Source organism: Bubalus kerabau, chromosome 10 (genome assembly GCF_029407905.1).
Source record: "Bubalus kerabau isolate K-KA32 ecotype Philippines breed swamp buffalo chromosome 10, PCC_UOA_SB_1v2, whole genome shotgun sequence".
Classification (NCBI taxonomy): domain Eukaryota; kingdom Metazoa; phylum Chordata; class Mammalia; order Artiodactyla; family Bovidae; genus Bubalus; species Bubalus kerabau.
The window spans coordinates 76,529,958-76,552,394 of NC_073633.1; the positions used below are offsets into that span (position 1 = coordinate 76,529,958).

General features: G+C 40.7%; 1 protein-coding gene across 3 annotated transcripts in view; it reads left to right on the plus strand.

The window, feature by feature from the left end:
- Positions 1–22,437, plus strand: part of DAAM1 (dishevelled associated activator of morphogenesis 1) — a 182,840-nt gene that overhangs the window by 106,681 nt on the left and 53,722 nt on the right. For all 3 annotated transcript variants that reach the window (XM_055538224.1, XM_055538225.1, XM_055538226.1), the window contains exon 4: positions 19,158–19,229. In XM_055538224.1, coding sequence (XP_055394199.1) covers positions 19,158–19,229 — 72 coding nt within the window. The remainder of the gene's footprint in view (positions 1–19,157; positions 19,230–22,437) is intronic.

Below are 22,437 nucleotides of genomic sequence, written 5' to 3' on the forward strand. Positions count from 1 at the left end.
TCTATCTTTCTTCTTTGGTACTTGGTGAAGTGAGTGAACAGTTTATGGATTCTTCTGTTGGGGTGTAGCCCTCCAGTTCTGTAGAGTTCTCTGTTTTTCAGTCTAGAGATACTACCAGTGAGAGGACTCCCCGCCTCCCTTGGGGTGGATTGGCTCCAACAGTTTTTCCATTAATGGATCTGCCTGAAGGTTTCCTAAATTTTGTCCCTCACAGTTGTTCTAAACTTCAGCATAGTGTGACTGACTCTGTTTTTTCCCTCATTAATAGAAGCCAAGTAATAACTGTAAGAAAGACTTTGCATAGTTAAAGTCCATCTAAAGGGTAATCTGAGAAGGAAGGGTACCCCACTTATTAGCTAGCTGTGTGACTTGGGGCATATTTCTTAACAGCTCATTTCTCTCCTCTCTATACAATGAGGTCAAATTCATAAAATTGTTGTGAAAATTGAGAAAATACGGTTTTGAAGTTGTCAGAGAACTTGGGGCATGGCAATGTTAATGTTATCACTGATAATGTCAGTGATGGTGATAGTAATTGAAATAATGGTATGGACTGAGTTTCTGTTCGTTCACACTCATGCTAGCCAGGGATTCAGGTCCATATTCATAAATAACGATACCTGGGTTTCTTAGAACAGCACCTCTCCCTTAGTTTCTCACAGGACATTTCAAGGTAGAGATAATAAGGTAGGAGGGTGCATTGTGAAGATAAGGGAAGAGACCAAGAAAGTCTTTATTGTGAGTGTTAGAAATTGTTAAAGAGGGTCCCCATTTAATTAAGACGTTCTAGGGATTTTTTGCCTTACTGATCAATGGGGCTGTCCCTTAACTTCTGAGTAGAACCCTGAATCTGATTTCAGGAGCATCCTTAATTTATGTCTTGAATGATGGAGGTGAAAAGGAAGTCAAATTCCACTCCACTTCCTTCTTACTTTCACCCACATGCCACTGCAGCACTCAGTCCCTGCTGACCTTGGGTAACCAGTGGAGATGCTCACATCATTGGGCTTGCCTGGCAAGCAATCGTGAACACTACTTAGGTTCTGGGGAGTGGACATGTATGTGGGTCAAGCTGTGTTGTTAAATAAAATTAAGCTTCCTTCTTTGTGGCCTAGAAAAGGCAAGTGAAGTGAAGTCGCTCAGTCGTGTCCGACTCTTTGCAACCCCATGGACTGTAGCCTACCAGGCTTCTCAGTCCATGGGATTTTCCAGGCAATAGTAATGGAGTGGATTGCCAAAGGCAAGTGGTTAGTAAATATCTTCAGTTTTCAACATAAAACAATTAAAGAATACTTGTAGATGACAACATTGCAACTGTTATTTTTGCAATGGGAGAAAGTCCCTTTGTAGTACACAACATCAAGAGGTTCCATTAAACGAGTCAGTATTCACAAATGAGTAACTTATTAGGTCAAAATGAACTGGATTTACAAGTTCTTTGCTCAGTAGCAAAATTTGTTCAAAGTTGCAGCATTATAATCTAATAGTGTGTTCTAGCTGTATGATTTCTGAAACTAAGGTAATAAAACAAAATGTCAGTGTTGAGGAAATAATAAAAGAATGTTTCAACAAATAGCAGATACCGTTACTATTAGGAGTCTTTTTATTGAAGTACAGTTGATGTGTAATACTGCAGAAGTTACAAGTGTACAATGTAATGATTCAGAATTCTTAAAGGTTATACTCCATTTATAGTTATTATAAAATATTGGCTATATTCCCTGGGATATACAGTATATCCTTGTAATTTATTTTATACATAGTAGTTTGTACCTCTAAATCTCCTCCCAGCCTGGTCCCTATCCCTTCCCTCTCCCCACTGGTAACCACTAGTTTGTTCTGTGTATCTGTGAGTCTGCTTCTTTTTTGTTATATTTACTAGATTGTTGTGTTTTTTAGATTCCACATGTAAGTGATACCATACAGTATTTGTCTTTCTCTGTTTGACTTATTTCACTTTAGCGTAATGCCCTGCAAGTTCTATCCATGTTGTTGCAAATAGCAAATTTTCATTATTTTTTATGAATGAGTAGTATTCTGTTGTGTGTATACCACATCTTCTTTATCTGTTCATCTGTTGATGGACACTTGGGTTGTTTCCATATCTTAGAAATTATAAATAATGTTGCCATGAACATTGAGGTGCATGTATCTTTTTGAATTAGTGTGTTTGGTTCTTTTGGATATATCCCCAAGAATGGAGTTGCTGGCTGATACGGTAGTTCTATTTTTAGTGTTTTGAAAAGCCTCCATACTGTTTACCACAGTGGCTGTTATTGTTAGAAGTCTTAAACTTAATTACCAGGGTGGACTTTCTGGCTTCCAATAAATTGACATTCTCTAAAATTTCTAAAGAATGAAAACTAGCAAACTTCTAATAACTTTTTCCTCAGTCATGTGATAAACTAGTTTATCCTGGTTAATTATTCTTGTGTGTGTGTGAAATGTTTTTATATGCAAAAACATATATAATAAACACCTGCATTTAACAAATGCTAACTTTTTTAATACCATGGATTTTTAAGAAAGAAAGAAAACATGATAAACATTGTTGAAACCCAAAGGTGACCTCTATTCTGAAGGTGATATGTTTTCCTTTGCCCATATATATATTTCTTTCTCTGAATGTATATATCCATTGACAATATATAGTATGTCTTCATTTTAACTGCCATATAATGTTTCATTATATGAACATGCTGCAGCTTAATTATTTTTATCCCTCTTTAAATAATATCTGTTTCCAAGTTTTCATTATTTAAAAAGAAAATTGCAGCAAACATCCTTATGTATATGTTCAAAAATTTCTCTAGGGTAGGCACCTAGACATGTAATTACTGTGTTGTTTGGTTTGAACATTTTCACCTTAATTGCTCTCCAAGGTGCTTGTAATAGTTTCTACCTGCAGCAAATTAGTCTTCAACCATCCAAGGGCTTGGTATTGTTGGAGGGGGTGGAACTAGTGTTTGTATGCCCTGATCAATCACTTTACATAAGTTTGAATGTTTTGGGTACAAGATACTGTCATTAAAGTTCTTCAGTTTTCTCTCGTATAGCTTAGCAAATCAAATTAAAGTACAAATTCCTGGAGTAGAAAGTAAACATTTCATTTAAAAAATAAAAACCCATAGAAAGATGGTAACAATAACCCTGTGTACGAGACAGCAAAAGAGACACTGATGTATAGAACAGTCTTTTGGACTCTGTGGGAGAGGGAGAGGGTGGGAAGATTTGGGAGAATGGCATTGAAACATGTATAATATTATGTATGAAACGAGTCGCCAGTCCAGGTTCGACGCACGATACTGGATGCTTGGGGCTGGTGCACTGGGACGACCCAGAGGGATGGTATGGGGAGGGAGGAGGGTGGAGGGTGGAGGGTTCAGGATGGGGAACACATGTACATCTGTGGCGGATTCATTTCGATATTTGGCAAAACTAATACAATATTGTAAAGTTTAAAAATAAAATAAAATTAAAAAAAAAAATAAAAACCCAAAGTTTAGAGAATTGAAAGCATTCCACTCAAATAGCCATAAAGCTGGACCAAAGTACAAAATGTTACAAGTACCTAAAAATGGCCCATTCCCTCAGCGTTCTGTTTATTTGGTTTGACTACAAAGGAAACCGCTCTGTGTGTGGTTCACTCTTCCTCTCCTCTAGACCTCTTTGCACCCTCAGGTCCAGACCCAGGGAAGCTGTGTTTCCATCTTTAGCCAGCTCTTGACTGATATATGCCATCATCAAGCACAGGAAGTTCCTCTGAGGCCTCCGCCAGTTCCCTGGCGGGTGACTGAAGTGCAGGTGCAAAACCAGCACGTCTGCACAAACAGGCACGGTGGCTGGGAAAGCACACGACTGGTCTCTTTCTTTTCTTCTAACCAGAGCACCCTTTTCTGGGACATCTCTCTATACAAATTATAAAAGCCTCTCCCCTTTCTTGTACTCCACAATTCCTTCAGATACTGAGAAATTGCGATGGGTAACTCGATGTTTGTCTATCCTCCCTGCCTACAGTCTGAGGTGGTTTCCATATACAAGTAAGTCAGTTCACGGGTTTGGAGATTGCTGGTTCTTCAGTCTATGATTCTTCACTCTGCTTTGTCCTTTGCAGCCTTGTGAAAACAGTGAATATGTATCTGCTCTGTGGATACCATCTCTCTTTTGTGCTTCCTCCTACTTGCATTTCTTCAGTGAGGAACACCCTTCATGCAAGGCCTTGCTTCCCCTCTGATTAGAGAACACCAGGGTGGTAGACAGAGGGAGAGAATGACCCTGTGTTTTGCATTCACTTACCATCTTTCAAACAACAGTGAAAATAAATAGGCAACATATAGCTGAGACAAAGTAAGGTGTCTTGGTTGGACAAACCAATTAACATGGAGTCATGGGGAGTGTGGGGGTTGTGTGTCCTGTGGAGTTCCATCTTCCCCTCTGGAACGGGGGCTAGAGAAGCAAGCCCCACAGCTTTCACTCCGTACTTGTCACGCCTGCATCTGTGCTGTGCTGTGGGAAGAACACTCTTGCTTCTGCTCCAGTGGAAGAGACTTGGAGCTGTGGGTTTGAATGGAGATCTTGGGAGAGCAGTTGTTCTCAGCTACCAGAGAGCAGCTATCTTTGGCTTCCAAATCTCAATTGTTAAGCAGATTCCTTTTGACAGCTCAGCTGCAGGACAAATTCCATCATGTGTTGATTGCAGAGTTTGGAATACCTGACAGTCTTGGAGCTCTCACTCTTTGTCATAGAATACTTGTCAACAGTACCATTGTGGAACCAGGGTTCTAAATGCAACTCTGTGAGACCCTTTGAGCCCCTTGCCTCTGTGTTGAAGCACATAGGCATTGGTCCATTGCATTTCCAAAATTGTGCAATCTGCAGGTATAGAATTGCACCCTGAACGAGTGTTCTCAGCAATCACTGCATCTCTGGAAAGGAGTATCGCTACATCTCACACATGAGAATCCAGAACTAGCGTCCTGTTCTGGTTATCACCAGCCCAGGGACATGTAGCTCATGAGACAGTCCAGACCAACATACCTCCTCTGTGTCAGTTTTCCTCTGGACTGTGGCTTCCTTCCCTGGTTAATGGAGTTCACTGTGAATAACTCCAAGCAGAGATGGCAAAAAGATTTATCTTAATTACCAACTGTATAAACAACGAGGGATTGAAGCCCAGAGGGCTTTGAGAAGCATTTGGAGGTTATAAATAACCTCAATACAAATAGTGTGGTAATTGATTAGCACTGTCTGCCATGACACATGATGGGAGAATGTAGCATGTGTAATAGTTATATACCCTTCTTGCTCTTGGAGGATCCTGTTGTGCCTAGATTATGGTTGTACATAAGTGTCACCTACCATGCTTCTTTCCCTTGGGTCTCTCCCTGGTTCTCTTCAGATTCTCTAGGTCCTATGACACTTACTTACATAAAACACCACCCCAAGTCAGCCTGACTTCACCAGCTCCAGGAGACAGGTTTAGGAAAGACATCAGTAGAAGAAAGTATCAACTTTGGATGAGAGATCAAAGAAGGAAAAAAGCCACTTTACTTGAGTTTTTCATATATATATATATATATATATATATACACACACACACACACACACACACACACACACACACACACGTATATATATATTTCATTCTTTTCACTAATAGCTCTAGCAGACCTAATGTTATTGAATCCATGTTATGGTTGGTGCATTTCAGAGCTTCTTCTCCTTGAGAAGTAGGAATAAGCTTTGAGCTTCCAGTGTAAGCTAGAATGTGCCGCTAATAACTTCTGTGTGGGGTTCTCCAGATTCTTACGCTCCAGAAACTGAGTAATGTGTGGAACAAGAAACGGGTCGCGGTAGAAAGCCTACTGAAGAATACCAGCGTTAAGTTAGTGTCTTAGATTCTCTTGTTACTCCTCAGCGCACTGTGGAACGGCCTTGACTGGAGCGGCCTTAGGATGCCACCCTTCCATCTGCCCCGTATGTAAGGAAAGGCGGTTTACGTTTCCTCAGTTTCTAAGCTCTGTTTGCCCACATCCTCACATTTAGGCATTTCTGAGACGGTGACATCTTCCGATGGATGCCTTTCTCTTTCTTTGCCAAAATTGCCGTTATTAATTCAGTTGTATTCTGAATTAAAGAGTCAGTGATGACTTAAAATCAGAAATACAGTTACGACTCTCCTTCCAGGGGACAGTTAACCCTGCCGTAGCATTTCTCACAGGCATCCTGAGAATGCTTCCCTGCATGGAACATGCCTTTATGGGCTCACTGTTTCCCCCAGTTCTCTTCATAGTTTAATTACTATTTTCCAAAGTCCTCTCTTTATGGTCTCGTGTTAAGTGTTATACTGCAAATCATAAACACACTTTGATTGTTTTCCCAAGAGCAGGTTACAGAACATCAAAACCTGCTTTACAGCATTCTGAAAGGCTGGTCTGGTAGCAAATCTGGTAGCAAGATGTGAGGCAACAAAGGCCACCGACACCACTGATTGGATTTCCACACTGCATGAGGGTCCAGTGGTGTGTGTCCAAACATGTTAATTTACCAACCAGCTGGACTAAGTCGTACCTGGGTCTATAGCACTCCCAGATGAAATGTGGGTCAAAGACTCTGCTCTTAACAAGCTACATAGAAGTAATTTGTTTTAAGTCATTGCACACCTTTGTGTCATAGGCAGCAGGGACATGTGTCATTTCTGAAAATAATAATTGGAGCCTTTTTCTTTTTCTATGCCATGAAAATGAAGGGAAATTGTCATCTAAAATTGGCTTCAGATGTTGGATTTACACTGATTGAGATGTTTAGGCTCCAGTCATTTTCCATGCCATGAAGTACTTTGCCAAAAAAGTGACTTGTTAAAATAAATGAAATAAATATCTCATAGTTTGGAAAATGGGCTGTAAAGTCTCAGCTTCTAGTTCTAGGTGAGGATTGTGGCTATTTTCTCAGCTATATTAACACACGAAATGCATTTTCCCTAAGGATCCTGTAGCATGTGACTTGTAAGATTTCAGTTCTGTAAGGTCAGCCAAGACTTTTTCAGGAAAGAAGAGGGTGTTGGAACAGATTGGGCCCCTGAGTTGTTTGAGAAATGCAGCTGGTCTCCTTACTGTTGAAGTCACACTGTTACTCTTTGTTTCATCGCTGCTGTTCCCAGAGAGAGACTAGACGTCTTTAAAGTGGCACTCTTAATTTTGGAGAGAATAAAAGTGATAGCTGGCTGAGAAGTAGCACAAGCCTGATTTCTTCTTTTTTTTTTTTTGAATAGTGGTCAAGTGTAGTTTTCTTTCTGGCTGGGGGTGGGAGTTGGGGAGTGGGTCTAAACTCACTGAGTTGACCACTTTTTTTTGGTGAGGAGTGAAAAAAATTTCTTAGACATATTCCAGGGGACTTCACTGGTGGTCCAGTGGCCAAGACTCTGTGCTCCCAATGCACGGGTCCCTAGTTTAGTCCCTAGTCAGGGGATTAGATCTCACATGCTACAACTAAAGATCCCATGTGCTGCAACTAAGACCAGTGTAGCCAAATAATTAATTGTGTGTATATGTGTGTGTGTGTGTATAAAAGAAGTGTCCCAGCTATTTGGCCAGCAAATTTCTGGGGAGGATAGAGAACCAGGTGCATCTGTGGATATAATGGGGGGGGGGGGTAAAGTAGAATAGTCTTAGTGGTTTCAAATCAGTCTCAGAGATGCATAAATAGAAACCATGCCACACAGACTAGACAAGGCAGTGGAAGCAGGCAGAATTGAAGTGAAGTGAATTGGTAAGGATGGGGTAGGTGTTCTTTAGGAAAAGCTTTGGGCTTCCCAGGTAGCAAGAGTGTTGAAGAACCTGCCTGCCAATGCAAGAGATGTAAGGGATGCAGGTTCGATCCCTGGGTCAGGAAGATCCCCTGGAGAAGGAAATGGCAACCCACTCCATTATTGCCTGGAGAATCCCATGAACAGAGGAGTCTGGCAGGTTACGGTCCATAGGGTGCGACTGAGCATGCACACACAAGCATTTGTGTAATTTAGATCTGATGAGTCTGGTGCGGGTGTTAGTCATACAGCTTGGTTTCCACATTACACCTTTGTAGACTGTGTCCTCTTCAACCAGGAAGTGCTAGTCATCTTTTATTTTGCTAAATTGTGGTTTCATTGAAATGCCAGGAAAAAAAAAATTCGGAATGTTCTGTCTATAGCACTCTTCAGAGTAATCTTCACTTTTCACTATTTTTGAGCTATTTAACAAACCTGCAGATTGTCTTTGGGGGAAAAAAAAAAAAAACTGATCACAGTGCAAATGTTCTTGTCCATTGAAATGTGTCTAATGTCGTTGCTTATTGCCCTATTGACTATTTTTGCATCTGTTTGTAAATTAATGTCTATATATCTTTGCTAACAAATTTTCTTTTGAACCTGTTCTAACATCTTACTGTTTCTCTCTCACTTACTCATGAGTTCAACAAAATCTTTGACTTGAGTCATGCCGAAATCATGCCATTTTACTTTAAAAAAATTATCCTTTGTCAATACAGAATTTTAAACATAGAACTGATAGGGGGCTACCTTACTTTAAGTAATCTGAGATCTTTATTCATATTTTAAATGAGTACATGATATGATAGTGTCTAGCCCTGTCTGGGAAAACATGCCTTGTCTATCAGTTTTACTGAACTTGATACCTGCATCCACTAGAGCAAGGGAAGAAGCAGAACTCAGGTCAGAAGAGGTGTCAGGCTTCATACATGGAAGAAGTTCCTATGATGTTTGAAGAGGTGGAGGTACAGGAAAGGAGCATATGTGTCATCAGTGAGCCTGGGTCCTACTTCATTTCTGTTATGTTTTAGAGATGACATGTCCTCAGTCTTATAAGAAGAAAACTGATTTTACTATTGAGTTTATGGCAAACTTTGTTAAAGTATGTGTGCTTGATAAAATACAGACTGTCCATGTTTACCTTTGTTTCATGTATCTTTTATTCTAAATCAAAAATGTCACTTGTTGTGGCCCATCAGGAAAGCAAGAACTTGTTCTCTTTCCTCTTGCAGAGACGTTCATTCTGCTCTGATATCTATTTCAGATGCCCTCTCAGTAGAGACTGTGTAGAGTTGAGCATCACTGACAAGCACATTCCTTTCATAGGAATTCAGACGGCTTATATTGGAGTTATTTTTCCAAGTAGCAGACATGAGAGTGTGATGAGCGTATGGAAATTTTGAGATTTTTTTTTTTTTTTTCCTGAATTGAGGAAGATAAATGTTTGCTGTTCAGTCACTGGAGAACTTTTGGCCTGGTTAGGAGATGACTCTGGGAGGACATAATAGCTTTTTTTTTGAATCAATTAAATATTTGCTGGGTTATTGCTCATAGGAGAAATTAGACTTAGTCTGTATAGTTCCCAAGGGCAAAACTAAGGCCAACAAGTTCTTGGAGTTACAAAGAGACACCTGCCAGTTCAGAATGAGGTGAGTTTTCTGACAGTCAGTGAGAATGCTGGTTCCAAACAATACTGGGCCCTCGAAGCCTTCTCTCAGAGAACACATGATCAATCACCTGCTGGTGACCTTCTGTAAGGAATCCTTGTGAGGAGAAACTCAAACTAGGGTGTCTCCAGGGTCAAAGACATAGCTATATTATTACGTGATGGCTTGCCTTACAAACATGCAGATGTTTTATAGCATGAGGAGAAGTGAAGAAGAACGTTTGCTCTTCTCCTGTGATTCTAAATGCTAAATATGAAAGCTCCTGCTATGGCCAGACAGCCTCCAGTCTTTCTAGAAAGTGACTGACATTCTGAGGCTCAGGAGGAGGTGTTGGATTTCCTGGCAGATGAAGAAGCTGCTGTTCTGTAATCGTTCTTGTGTGGGCCCAGCCGGATTTTGGCAGCAGTTATGTTTGATGTGTAATTGTGGCCATGGCCAAAAAATGTAACCAGGGTTGGCAGTCCCAGGAACCACATGACTCTCTTGAACTGTGACAACATAGGAATTACTTTTTGAAACCAACTGCCTGAGTTTGGCAAACTTCAGACATAGGATATAGTTTCAGCCCACTGCTAGGGGTCAGAGGTGAGGGTTGGAAGGACTGAGTAAAGCAACTGTCTCAGGAATGCAAGTTTGTGGACCTACTGGGTTTTCTTTTCCTGATGAAAGAAGAGCAAGAGGGAAGGAGTTGGAGGCAAATATCAGGATTTAAAAGACCTAATGATTCTGTACTATTTTTAAAAAATGAGATTTCAGGAAGCAGCAAGCTTGGTAAGAACGTAGACTTTTCAGAGTCTGTTCCATCTCTTGCAAAAATGCACATTACTGGGGAAATCCCATACAGTTTATGTGCTCATCCGAACTTAAACTGGGGTTTACTGGACATAGAGTGGCTTTGAGGAGAGGAGAAAGCTTGGAAAACAGTTGGTGATCAAGTAAGAATTTTGAGAATTTTGATGTACTCCCACCCTCTTGAGAGTCGAGCTTAATCTAGCACAGAGGTTGGCAAACCATGGCCTGTGGGTCAGATCTGGCCAATAGCCTGTTTTTGTAAATGAAGTGTTACTGAGACATGGCAGGGCCCACTCTCTTTAAGTGTTATCTATAGCTGCTTTCTTTACCGCTGAGCCACCTGGGACGCCTGCCAAGCAGGAGACATGGGTTCAATCCCTGGGTCAGGAAGATTCCCTGGAGGGGGAAATGGCAACCCACTCCAGTCTTCTTGCCTGGGAAATCCCATGGACAGAGGAGCCTGACAGGCTACAGTCCACAGGGTCACAAAGAGCTGGACACGACTTAGTGACCAAACCACTACCACAATCGCTGCTTTTGCGTGTGCAAAGGCAGAGTTGAATCGAGTAGTTGCAACAGACTGTGTGGTCTACAAAGCCTAAAATATGTATGATCTGGCCCTTTACAGAAAAGGCTGGCTGTTCCATACTTCATCATGGCCATCTTTTAAGAAGATACTAATTATACTAGTACTGTTGAGTTAGAAGGGAAAGATTGTTGTTGTTCACTCACTCAGTTGTGTCCGAATCTTTGCAGCCCTATGGACTGCAGCACACCAAGCTTTTCTGTCCTTCACCATCTCCCAGAGCTTGCTCAAACTCGTATCCATTGAGTCGGTGATGCCATTCAACCATCTCATCCTCTGTCATCCCCTTCTCTTCCTGCCTTCAAACTTTCCCAGCATCAGGGTCTTTTCCAGTGAGTTGGCTCTTTGTATCAGATGGCCAAAGTATTGGAGCTTCAGCCCAATATCAGTCCCTACAATAAATATTCAGGACTGATTTCCTTTAGGATTGACTTGTTTGATCTCCTTGCAGTCCAAGGGACTCTCAAGAGTCTTCTCCAACACCACAGTTCAAAAGGATCGATTCTTTGGCACTTAGCCTTCTTTATGGTCCAGCTCTCACATCTGTACATAACTCCTGGAAAAAACATAGTTTTGACTAGATGGATCTTTGTCGGCAAGGTAATGTCCCTGCTTTTTAATATGCAGTCTAGATTTGTCATAGCTTTTCTTCCAAGGAGCAAGTGTCTTTTAATTTCATGGCTGCAGTCACCATCTGCAGGGATTTTGGAGCCCCCCAGAATAAAGTCAGTCACTGTTTCCATTATTTCCCCATCTATTTGCCATGAAGTGATGGGGCTGGATGCCATGATCTTTGTTTTTTGAATGTTGAGTTTTAAGCCAGCTTTTGCACTCTCCTGTTTCACCTTCATCAAGAGGCTCTTTAATTCCTCTTTACTTTCTGCCATCAGGGTGGTGTCATCTGCATATCTGAGGTTATTGATATTTCTCTCAGCAATCTTGATTCCAGCTTGTGCTTCATCCAGATAGCAGAAAGTATTAGCAAGGCTGTCCACAAAATATTTTCCCCTCTTCCATCCTACCTGCTCTTCCTCTCACCCATATTGGTATCTGTTTCCTATCATTCATTTGAGTTTAATAGATGCCACACACCATGGAGACACACCTAAAGAATAAAATTTTGACCTCTCTGGCCCTTTCTGCCTAGAATTCTATAAAAATTTTAGGTATAGAGTGAATTTATTTAACAGCTGTTGTACTGATTAGTCTATGGGGCTGAGCCCATTAAATCCAGAATAGGAATGACAATTCAGTGCAACAGGTGACTATTTTGATCATTAACAAGGGATAGAATTTCTTGAAACTGTACGATCATAGTGAACATGTTTTCTAATAGCATTTTCTTTAAAAGCGGAACAGGTTTTATTAGTATTTAGTTGCCTTTGTCCTGTAATGAACATTGTCAGAATGAAGTTTACTTTGTATCATATGAAGCAGTACCTTTCTGCTATTGAGATTCATTTAGTTAAACCTTAATATAGCACTCGGAGAAGGCAATGGCATCCCACTCCAGTACTCTTGCCTGGAAAATCCCATGGATGGAGGAGCCTGGTAGGCTGTAGTCCATGGGGTCGCTAAGAGTCGGACACGACTGAGCGACTTCCCTTTCACTTTCCACTTTCATGCATTGGAGAAGGAAATGGCAACTCACTCCAGTGTTCTTGCCTGGAGAATCCCAGGGACGGGGGAGCCTGGTGGGCTGCCGTCTGTGGGGTCGCACAGAGTCGGACACGACTGAAGCGACTTAGCAGCAGCAGCAGCAGCATAGCACTACTGTTTTTCAGTTGATGGTACTATTGTGTATCACTAGAAGATTTGTAGCCAATCTAAATGGTGAGTGTCTTTCTTTCCTACCAAGTATTATCCAAGAACCTCATGGGTTTGTAACTGAATGGAGATTTATGGCTTTAGTTGGCCAAGTGCATGTTGCTCCAGTCTGTGATTTGTGGTCTAGGGAACAACCGCAGAGTGTGTCCTTTACAATTGATTGACCTTTGCACAGCCTATTTTGGGCCTTCTAAGAGCATCTTAAAGAAAAAACAATACAGTTCTTACATATTGTTAATTGATCCTATTAAATATTTGTCCTGTGGTAATTTCGAAAGAAATATTCTTTACATTAAGACTTAATACTTAAACTGCACTTTGAGACCCATTTATATCACTAAAGACTTCTGATACTACCAAGAAATTGCAACATAATAAGTGTGAAAATTTTAGAACATGTTAGCATGCTTCAGGTACACAAACCTTATCCCAGATCACACAATTTCTTTGTCTGTAGCTGATATTAGGATTAATTGAAACAGAAAATCCAGTAAGAAGAAATAATTAGAGAAATGTTGTAAAATAATTTTCTGTAGGGAGCAGAAGGGTGCCCTGGTGATGGAGATGCAACACCCCAAATGTTGCACAGTCTTGACTGGATATAGTTCATGTAACACAGAACATTAGAAAAAGCAGAGCTCTTGTCCTAACAGAACTTTCAAACGGATGCTTTCAAACTCCTATTTTAATTGTGAAAATAGCCCTTGTTCTTAGTAAAATGAAAGTGAATTGTACAGAAGTTTATAAATAAAAGACTTTTTCTACTACCCTGCTAGCCAGGGGTAGCCGTTGTTACATTTTATTATGTCTGTTTCCAGAAATGTTTGTGTGTAGTGTATATGTTTTTTCTGTAGATTGGAGGTCATATTTTGAATCCCTTTTCCCTCCATAATATACTTGTTTTTGTTTGTTTGTTTGTTTGTTTCCGATGGGGACCTGTTTTTAAAGTCTTTATGCAATTTGTTACAATATTGTCTATATTTTATGTTTTGGGTTTTTATTTTTGGCCACAAGGTGTGTGGGATCTTAGCTGTCTGACCAGGGGTTGAACCCACACCCTCATATATTGGAACGTGAAGTTTTAACTGCTGGACCATCAGGGAAGTCCCTACTTGGTCAACTCTACTTAATTCTTTGCTACTGCTACAAAGTAGTTTATTCAACCACTTCCCTTTCATATACTTGTTAACTTTATTTGCTGATTCAAACAGTTCTGGAGTGAAACAAATCTTTGTAATATGTATTTGTGCAAGTGTAATCATAGGCTAAATTTCTGAATAGACTTACAGAGTCAAAGACTATGTGTGTTTTAAATATGAACAATTACTGTCAAAATTTATGTTCAAACTGCTACAAATTTTTGTAGCCCTAGTAACAGGGACTTAGAATGGCCATAGCTAGAGATCCTGAAACAGTATATTAGCATTATCATCCTAGCTAACATATGTTGAACATTTCTGTGTGTCCGGTTCCCAGAGCTCTTCCCTGGTAGCTCAGCTGCTGAAGAACCCGCCTGCAATACAGGAGACCCTGGTTCGATTCCTGGGTTGGGAAGATCTGCTGGAGAAGGGATAGGCTACCCACTCCAGTATTCTTGGGCTTCCCTGGTGGCTCAGCTGGTAAATAATCCATCTGCAGTGTGGGAGACTGGGGTTCAGTCCCTGGGTTGGGAAGATCCCCTAGAGAAGACCTTCCCCTGGAGAAGATCTCCTGGAGGAGAGCTTCCAGGAGAACAGCTGCCCACTCCAGTATTCCGGCCTGGAGAATTCCATGGACTGTACAGTCCCTTGTGGTGGCAAAGAGTCGGACATGACTGAGTGACTTTCACTTGCACTTTTTCATTAACTTATTAAATCCTTACAATGACCCTATCAGGTAGGCACCACTTTTACAGAAAAGGAAACTAAAGCTGAGTCACACACAGAAATTAAGTAACCTTACCTTTCCTGCCAAAAGTCGTTTAAGGTAGTGAGTGAGTGAGGATTCAAATGCCTGTCTGTTGATGGTTGTAGAAGTGGAGTACAATCAGCTTGGATTGAGAAAGAGATGACAGTGAAGTGAGAGACAACAAATAAATAATGCAGATTTTATTCTTATGGGCAAAATGGTACTGAGAAAAGCAAATGCACTGTTGAGCATTTAAAGAGAATGGGGGAGGATCTCTTGAATTTTTTTTATTTTTAATAGCCACCGACCAGCAATATGGAGTGAAAAATGTGCCAGTTGGAAATGAAGTGAGGTTAGAAATAGACTATGTATTTCTTTACCTTTTAAATGAGTTAGTTAATTAGAGCCTGATTTATAAACAAAAGAAGAAAAAAGAAAAATTCAATATTCTTGAAGGTCCTTTGCACTGTACAAGTTCCCTCTTCTAGTGAAGAGTTTGTTTAGAATTTGAGATTGTAGGCGCAAAATGGAAAACCAAGAAAAGAGGTTAAAGCTGCATTTATTGCAGGTTGAAAGCAAAGGCAGAGTGTCCATCCAGCAGGAAATTTTGTCCATGAATACACTCTTATTGATGCTTATCAAGCCAAGGAAATAGGATGCGTTGGATTAGAGATATAATAAAATAATTAATGTTGAGATTTCCCCCCTCTAATTACCTTAGAAAGGAAGCAGCTGTTGCAAGTTAAAGGTTAACTGAGTCACTGAACAACATAATTTTTTAAATTATTGACTTTAGAAATTGAGCACTCTAAATATATTAATAGTAACAAATGATGTTTCACATAACATCTCACTATTAGAGTCATGTAGAATCTTAGAGCTTGTAGGTGCTTTGAAAAGTCTAATCTCACCTCTTAATTTGAACAGAAGAAAAACAAGACCCAAAGATCTTCAAACTTAGTGGTAGGTGCTAATTGAATAAACCAACAAGTAAGTTCTTGAATCTCATCTTTGCATGGCCTATCTGGTCATTTTTCCACCATACCATCTCTCCGAATATAAGTGATGTTTGCAAATATTCTCGGAAACTGATTATCAGTGTAGAATTTAAGAACATAAAATGTTTATAATAATTCAATATCTAATAGATTATCTAATAGACCTTCTAAAGATAGACATATAACTTAAATGTTTATTATGTTTTCAAGAGGAAACAAAACAGGATATTAATGTGAATTATCCATTCTGTTTGTAGGATAAAAAGAGCATTTAATGTGATTGCTACAACTTGTATTTGCATAGGACAATCTTCTCTAAGTGTCTTTAAGAGTTACCTACTATCTGTTTTAAAAGAGAGGGGGAAAGCAGTGTTTTTAAAGAATAGAATGAAGGCAATATTTTTGCTTATTTTCCATTAGAAAATTTCTAATGGAATCAGTGAAGTAGGTAGCCAAAAGTAGGGTTAGATGTATATCGTTTAGGGATGGTTTTGTTTATAATTTCAGTGTCTACAGGTGGTCAGTGCCATGGGCTCATCTTCAGCAGCTCTTGAGAAGTCTCCATGAAGACAGACTGTAACATGCAGTGAATAACAGACAGGATAACAGGTTAGGGAAAAGCTTCTTAGTGTTGTCTGCATGCACAGATATAAAGATAAATGAGGTGTTGACAGAGGAGCAAAAGAGTTCCCACAGAAAGCCTGGAGAGAATATTCAGAGGTAGCCCGGGTAAGACATCAGACCTTAGAATAATATCAGAAATGTTGAATGTAGCAAAAAGTAGCACTAAGGTTTAGGGACAGGTGAACTCATTTTTATCTGCTAATCATATTTGAGTCTCTTACAGTGAAGTGGTGAAGAGTGAAAGAGCAGCTTTGCACTCAGTATGTATTGCTTGTGATTAATCTGAGGTCTCGTTTTAGGAAAAGAGGTTGTCACGATTCTTCGCACTGCCTCTGAATTTCCAGCAGGACGACCTTTAGCAACTCATCTGTACTCCCTTTGCCTCTGTTTCCTCCTCAGCAAAATGAGTGTGATGACAGCTACCTCACAGGGTAGATTAAATGAAGGTCGCAGTGCTTGGCACAGTGTCTGATGCATGGGAAGAAGCTCTCTATGTATTAGGATGTTGCTGCTGCTTCCGTTACAAATACAGTGATACAGTTTGTACAGGCTTGTGTATTTTTCCACTTGTTTTACAGAACCAAAACAGATGGCCCAAAGAATAATATGTGTTAGAGGTTGGTAATGCATAGAACTCAGTTTCCTTCCAAGAATATTATACAAGTTACCCTTCCATCAGTGATCCCTTTCATGGACTTCTTAGGAGAAAGTCTCCCCTTTGGCAAGTCTTCATGCCCAGTGCTCTTTAGGGGACCTCGGAGAAAAATTAAATTCAGCTCCTTCTGGCCTGTGTCTCTGTATCACTGGAGACTCCAGCAGCCACACAAGGGAGGGGGAGATTTGGTTCACAGGTATGAGTTTGTCTTGGCTACTGTAGCGCACACGTCTGTAGAGCACCAGGGAATTACACAGGGGAAACTGAAGATGCATTGCTAAAATGAAGGACTCTGAGAATCACTATATCCCTGCTGGGGATATAGTGATAACACTTTGTATTTTTACGAGAAACTTTGACATAGTTAGCTCATTTGATTTTCTCAGCACTGAGGCATGTAAAATAAAATGAAGCTTTCTTCCCCTAATTTTGACTGCAGAATCTAGATCTACTCTTAATCCATTACAATTATTTTAAAAGCATTTTCAAAGTATAGAGAGTTTTCTCTGTGTATTAATCTTAAGCTTCTAAAATGATCTCTCTTCTGTAACCATGAACGTTAAACTTACAACAGTCTGTCATGGGACCCCAGACATGGGACGTGATTTTGTTGTAGTTTTGGAAATTTGCCCTAGTTTGAGGCAATAGAAAGATCTGGCGCCTTCTATTTCATTTTATAGGTTCAAATACCATTGAATATCACTGTGGGTTTTGGCTTGCTGAATACCTTGGTAGCAGTAGGGTTTTGCTAACTTTAATACATCATTTTAAGAGGAGAGAAGGGTTCAGCATTTATACTCCCATTGTAGCTATTTTATTAACATGTTAAATAATAATCAGGGGCTGTTCTAAAAGCTCATCAAATTTCCTTAGCTTTTAAAAGCCATGAAAGTGAAATCCAGTCCAACTTCAAAGCCTCTGCTATAGCCTTTGTCCCCATCATCTGGCTTGTTCAATCTCCACATGAAATTCATGCAACTCCCTGAGTTTGGATATCAGTTACTACCAGCCTTTAAGGCACTGTGAGCAACAGTTACTTTGCCCTCTTCTTGTGACTACTTAAAGAAGAGTTTTGAAATTGTTGCTTTTATCTCACCAGAGTAGACCTGCCTAGAAAGATTTGTTTAGAGAAAGTTTGTTTCTTTTCTTTTAAGTAAAGTATAGGCCTGAAATGAATAGCCCTACCTTGAAGCCATTATTCCAAGGATGGGGATCCAGACACAATAAGTAGTAGTAGCTACTTCATTGTCCAGTACAGCTCTGTGTGCCTAGACCAGCACTTCTCCATGGAAACAAGAGGTATCAAGTGTACTAAGGTGCTCTAGTGAAGAGCTGGAATTTTCCCCTTCAGGTTTGTTTTGTCACACAAATGACTTAGACCCATACAGGTTTGCATGGAAATCTCTCACCACAAGGCCATCTTCAAGTGGACTTGAGGCTCTGAGGGGACAGAGGCCACAGTCACCTGATTTGGGGGGAAGGTGTGGGCTCAGATTGACAAAGATCTTCCATCCACGGAAGCCCTAGGGACTCTGGTGCTGACTTCAAGTCACCCTGGTTTGTAAGATGCAGCGATTTAGGAATCAGTTCCTGAATTCCTTGGGTTTCAGTTCTCTTCAGCTCAGATATTTTTTTCCATTAAATTTTCTCAAACTCACAAGCTGTCACGGCACAAGGGCTGGACCTGGGACTAATGTGTGTTCATTTTGTTGCCTTCCATCTGATGTTGAGCTTTATTTTGCCTCCTCATCTGAAGCAGTACCTCGTTTTGGTCACATCAAATGAGACCCTTCTTCAAAATATTTACTGTCTGCTGGAGCCTGAATAAACCAACTGCAAAAGTCTAGTTAACAACTGGCCAAATCCCATGGTCATTTTTAAAGACAACTTCCCCTCTTTTGTGAGTTTCATCCAGACATGTAATCTGGCAGTAGTGTCTTTAGCGCCACACAGAACCTAGAGGTCCTTTGTCCTTGCAACAAACACAGTCCCCTTCCCAATGTTACTGCTCCCCTGAAGGAAAACAGCATCATCTTAACCACATGTGGCTAAGTTCTCATTTCATCTCCCCTTGCTCCCTGGTTCAGAAAACGTGCCTTTGTCCACCTAATTCTGACTTCAGCACTATCTGTGGAGATTTGATCAGGAGTACCACCCTGGTCAAAGGGACATAAGACAAATATCTTACATCTCCGTGTCTTCTAATGGTTTGTGTGGGCCATTGTCTAGAGGCTCTGGGAGTCAGATGTTTTTGTGACCATTGTGTGTATCTGGTGGTATATCACTTTTTTTTTTTTTTTTTTGTCTGTCTCTTTAGGACCAGGAAGAAAACAAGGGAGCAACAAGTTGGCCTGAGTTCTACATTGATCAACTCAATTCCATGGCTGCTGTAGGTATCCTTTCTGTTCTCTGACGCAGTTTACAATGCAAGTTTAGTACAAAGCATGCAGTTGCATAATAAATTCACTTAAGAACTACCAAATATCATTATCTCTCCAGAGTCCATTCCAAATGTTCAGTGTTGCGGGAGAAAGGGGAGGCAGGAGTGATACTTGGCAAAATGATTATTTTTCAGTATGTTTTACGTAAAATCAGCACATCCTAAAATATAAGTGAGTTTAATGTTACTGGAGGAAATGTATCATAAATCTGGCTTCTGTTCAGCTTTAACTTGCAACTGGTCTTATCAATCATGTGGAACTTGGATAGGGCAACACCATTCTAAATGCTAATACCATTTAGAAATAGTACAATGAAACTATCCCTTCACTGTTCTCTTTCCCCTCCCCCCTTTTTTTTTTTTAAAAAACTGAGGGCTTTCTTGGGTTCCTGGTCTTATAGGGTACCGAAATATTCTTTTACTCATATAAATAATAAAAAAAAAAAGTTTATGAAATAGGTGGTTTAATGAAAAGGCGTAATAGTAATAATGCTGAGATGTCCTTGGGAAATCTTTGGTAGGTGGATTTTTGATTTAGTAATTGCTAAAAAGGTGTTCTCAATGTCTAAAATGCACATTCCAGTCACATGAATATCTCTGCGATGTCACAGTTTTGAGCTGCTTGAGGGATCCAGCAAAGATACACAGCAGAAAGCACATCATCAGCATTTGAGTCTTAATAGCTTAAATCCTGTCCATGTTGATAAAAGTTGGAGGTTTCCCACAGCAGAGCAGTCTTTGCCTCTGTGGGCACACTTCTGATTTTAAGAGTGTATCTGTCAGGTTCAACTTTGAGTTTACTACATTCAAGCAGCTGACAGCTTCCATGGTATTCTCTCTACCTCTCCCTTTCCTCCTGTCCCCAGGGTCCTTGGGGAGAATTCATTTCTTATCATTTAGAGCAAACATTCTAGATTGTCTAATACTTGCTGCTGCTTAAAAAGTTAAAAACTGACTAGACTATGTGAATCATTCACACTTCTGCTAAACTTTCAGAGGCCTTGACTTTTTGTAACTTCCTCTTTTCTAGCTTTTCCTTTGATGAGGCTTCTTCTGCTGTCACACCATGAACAAAATAAACAGCCTGGCACATGTGAACAGAGCTGTATAAATTATAGAAGAAACTGCATAAGCTTTTTGCCCCAAGGGTTTCTCTAAAAGCACAGCAGAAAAGAACAGAAAGTAACCACCAAATCCTTCCACCAGGCATCCGACACAATGATGAGAAAAGAGTGATCTCAGCATTCATATGAATGTGTTAACAGAACATGAGGCTTGTGAGGGCCTTCGGGGATTTTCTCTCCATCCGCCTGAGCAATAATAACCCAGAGCCATTTGCATTTCCTGCACGTAAAGGTTATTTCTGAAATCTTGTTCTTGGCTGTTAGGGGAAAAAAAGAGCTGTCAGGCAGAATGTCTCTCTTTCTAATTAAGTCAGCCTTATTTGATGTCTAACGTGGAAAGTTGCTCCTTTGTTAACGTATTCACTTCTGTGAGTGGAGAAGTACAAAATAACTGGGTTTTTTCCTTTCTTCAAATTTTAGGGCAGTTCGGTTAATCTGTCCTTTAGTGACTTACTCCACGCCTTGTCTGCAGTTGGCCTGGCTTATTTCCTGTACTACAAGGTCCCCAATGTGCCAGTTTGTAGCACTTCTTCAAGAGCCTCCCTTTCCTTCATCCAGATCCTTGGACTACCTTTTGCTACATTCACACATCATCTACATTTCAATTATACTTGCTTCCTAGTCTAAAGCCCTCTCCGAGAGTATCTCCAGGCCCTTAAATGTTAGTGACTTTGCTCTTCTTTATGGACATGAGTGTGAGCAAACTCTGGGAGACAGTGAAGGACAGAGGAGCCTGGCAGGCTCCATGGGGGGTTGCAAAGAGTCGGACTTAGCAACTAAACGACGACAAATGCATTAAACACCTCGCAAAGCTTTCTTCTGCTCCTTGAAGAACAAAGCTAGCATCTTTTCAGGGTTAAGGGTAAAGGCATTATAACAATTGATGAAATAATCAGGCCTTAACACTTCTGCATCTATAAAGGAGCAAGGAGGTCTGATGAGACCAGAAACCCTTTGCTGAGTTTTCTGTTTTTCTCACCCTATTAAGTGGCCACCGCCTCCTTAAAGGTCTTGCTAACCTCTCTGGAGAATTCCTCACAACGGAAATTCTGAGACATCATCCCTGGGGACTTGGAAAGGCATATGACTCCTCCTGACTTGGCAGCTAAGCTCTCTGGCTCTGCTTTGGGAATTGTTGAAGGGGTGTTTATCCACATCATCATCATCCATTGTCTTCAGCACCAGTAGCGGCTGCTGCTATTTAGCGTGCGCCGTGTGACAGGCAGACTAACAGGCACTTTACATGCTGTTCTAAATCCTTACAAGCACCTTCTGCTCTAAGTGCTACTTATAGATAAGGAGTCTGAGACTCAGAAAGGTTACCTTGCCCAAGGTCATCTCATTTGGAAGTGGTAGAGCGGGAATTTAAGCCTATCAGTCAAGCCTATCAGCTCAAAGACTCCTTTCTAGCTTGCCTCTCACTAACTAGGTTTTTAAAATCCTTTATCACTGTGGAAATCCCACCCACGCCCCACCTCCCAGCTTTTCTGAGGTGGGACAGGCATCTGCAGAGTCTGATAAACAGTCCAAGTTGAGAACCGCAGCACTTACTGGTCTGTGAAGCCCTCTGTGGAACAAGTGCAGTTACTTTATGGAAGCCTCGTAACAAGAATTCTTTGTTCTTTAAAGGACCCCTGAGTGATCTGTTGGCTTTTAAAGAGTGAAAAACAGTTTAATAAAAGGAGAGCGTGTTCCAGAAGGGCCTGGACTTTCTTGGTGTGTGGCTTCTGTGTGCACTCTCAGGGAGCAAGGATGTGAGGTGATGAAGTTCTATGTGCTTAGCGGGTTGGCTTATTGATTTCACACCAGTGAAACGTTTCAAAAAGAAGCTTACTTCCAGACTTTCCCAGCCAGGGATGGCTTCTGTGCCTGGTTTGTACATCTCTCTCTGCCCTGCATGTTCCAGTGTAAACCTCAGCAGCTTTGACCAGAGGAGCCTCTGCTAGGACGCACTCTGTCCTTTGCCTGCCCCTCAAATGAGCAGAGATTTAGTAAGTGGTTCGCGCAGCCAAGGAGGCCACCAGAGCCCTGTC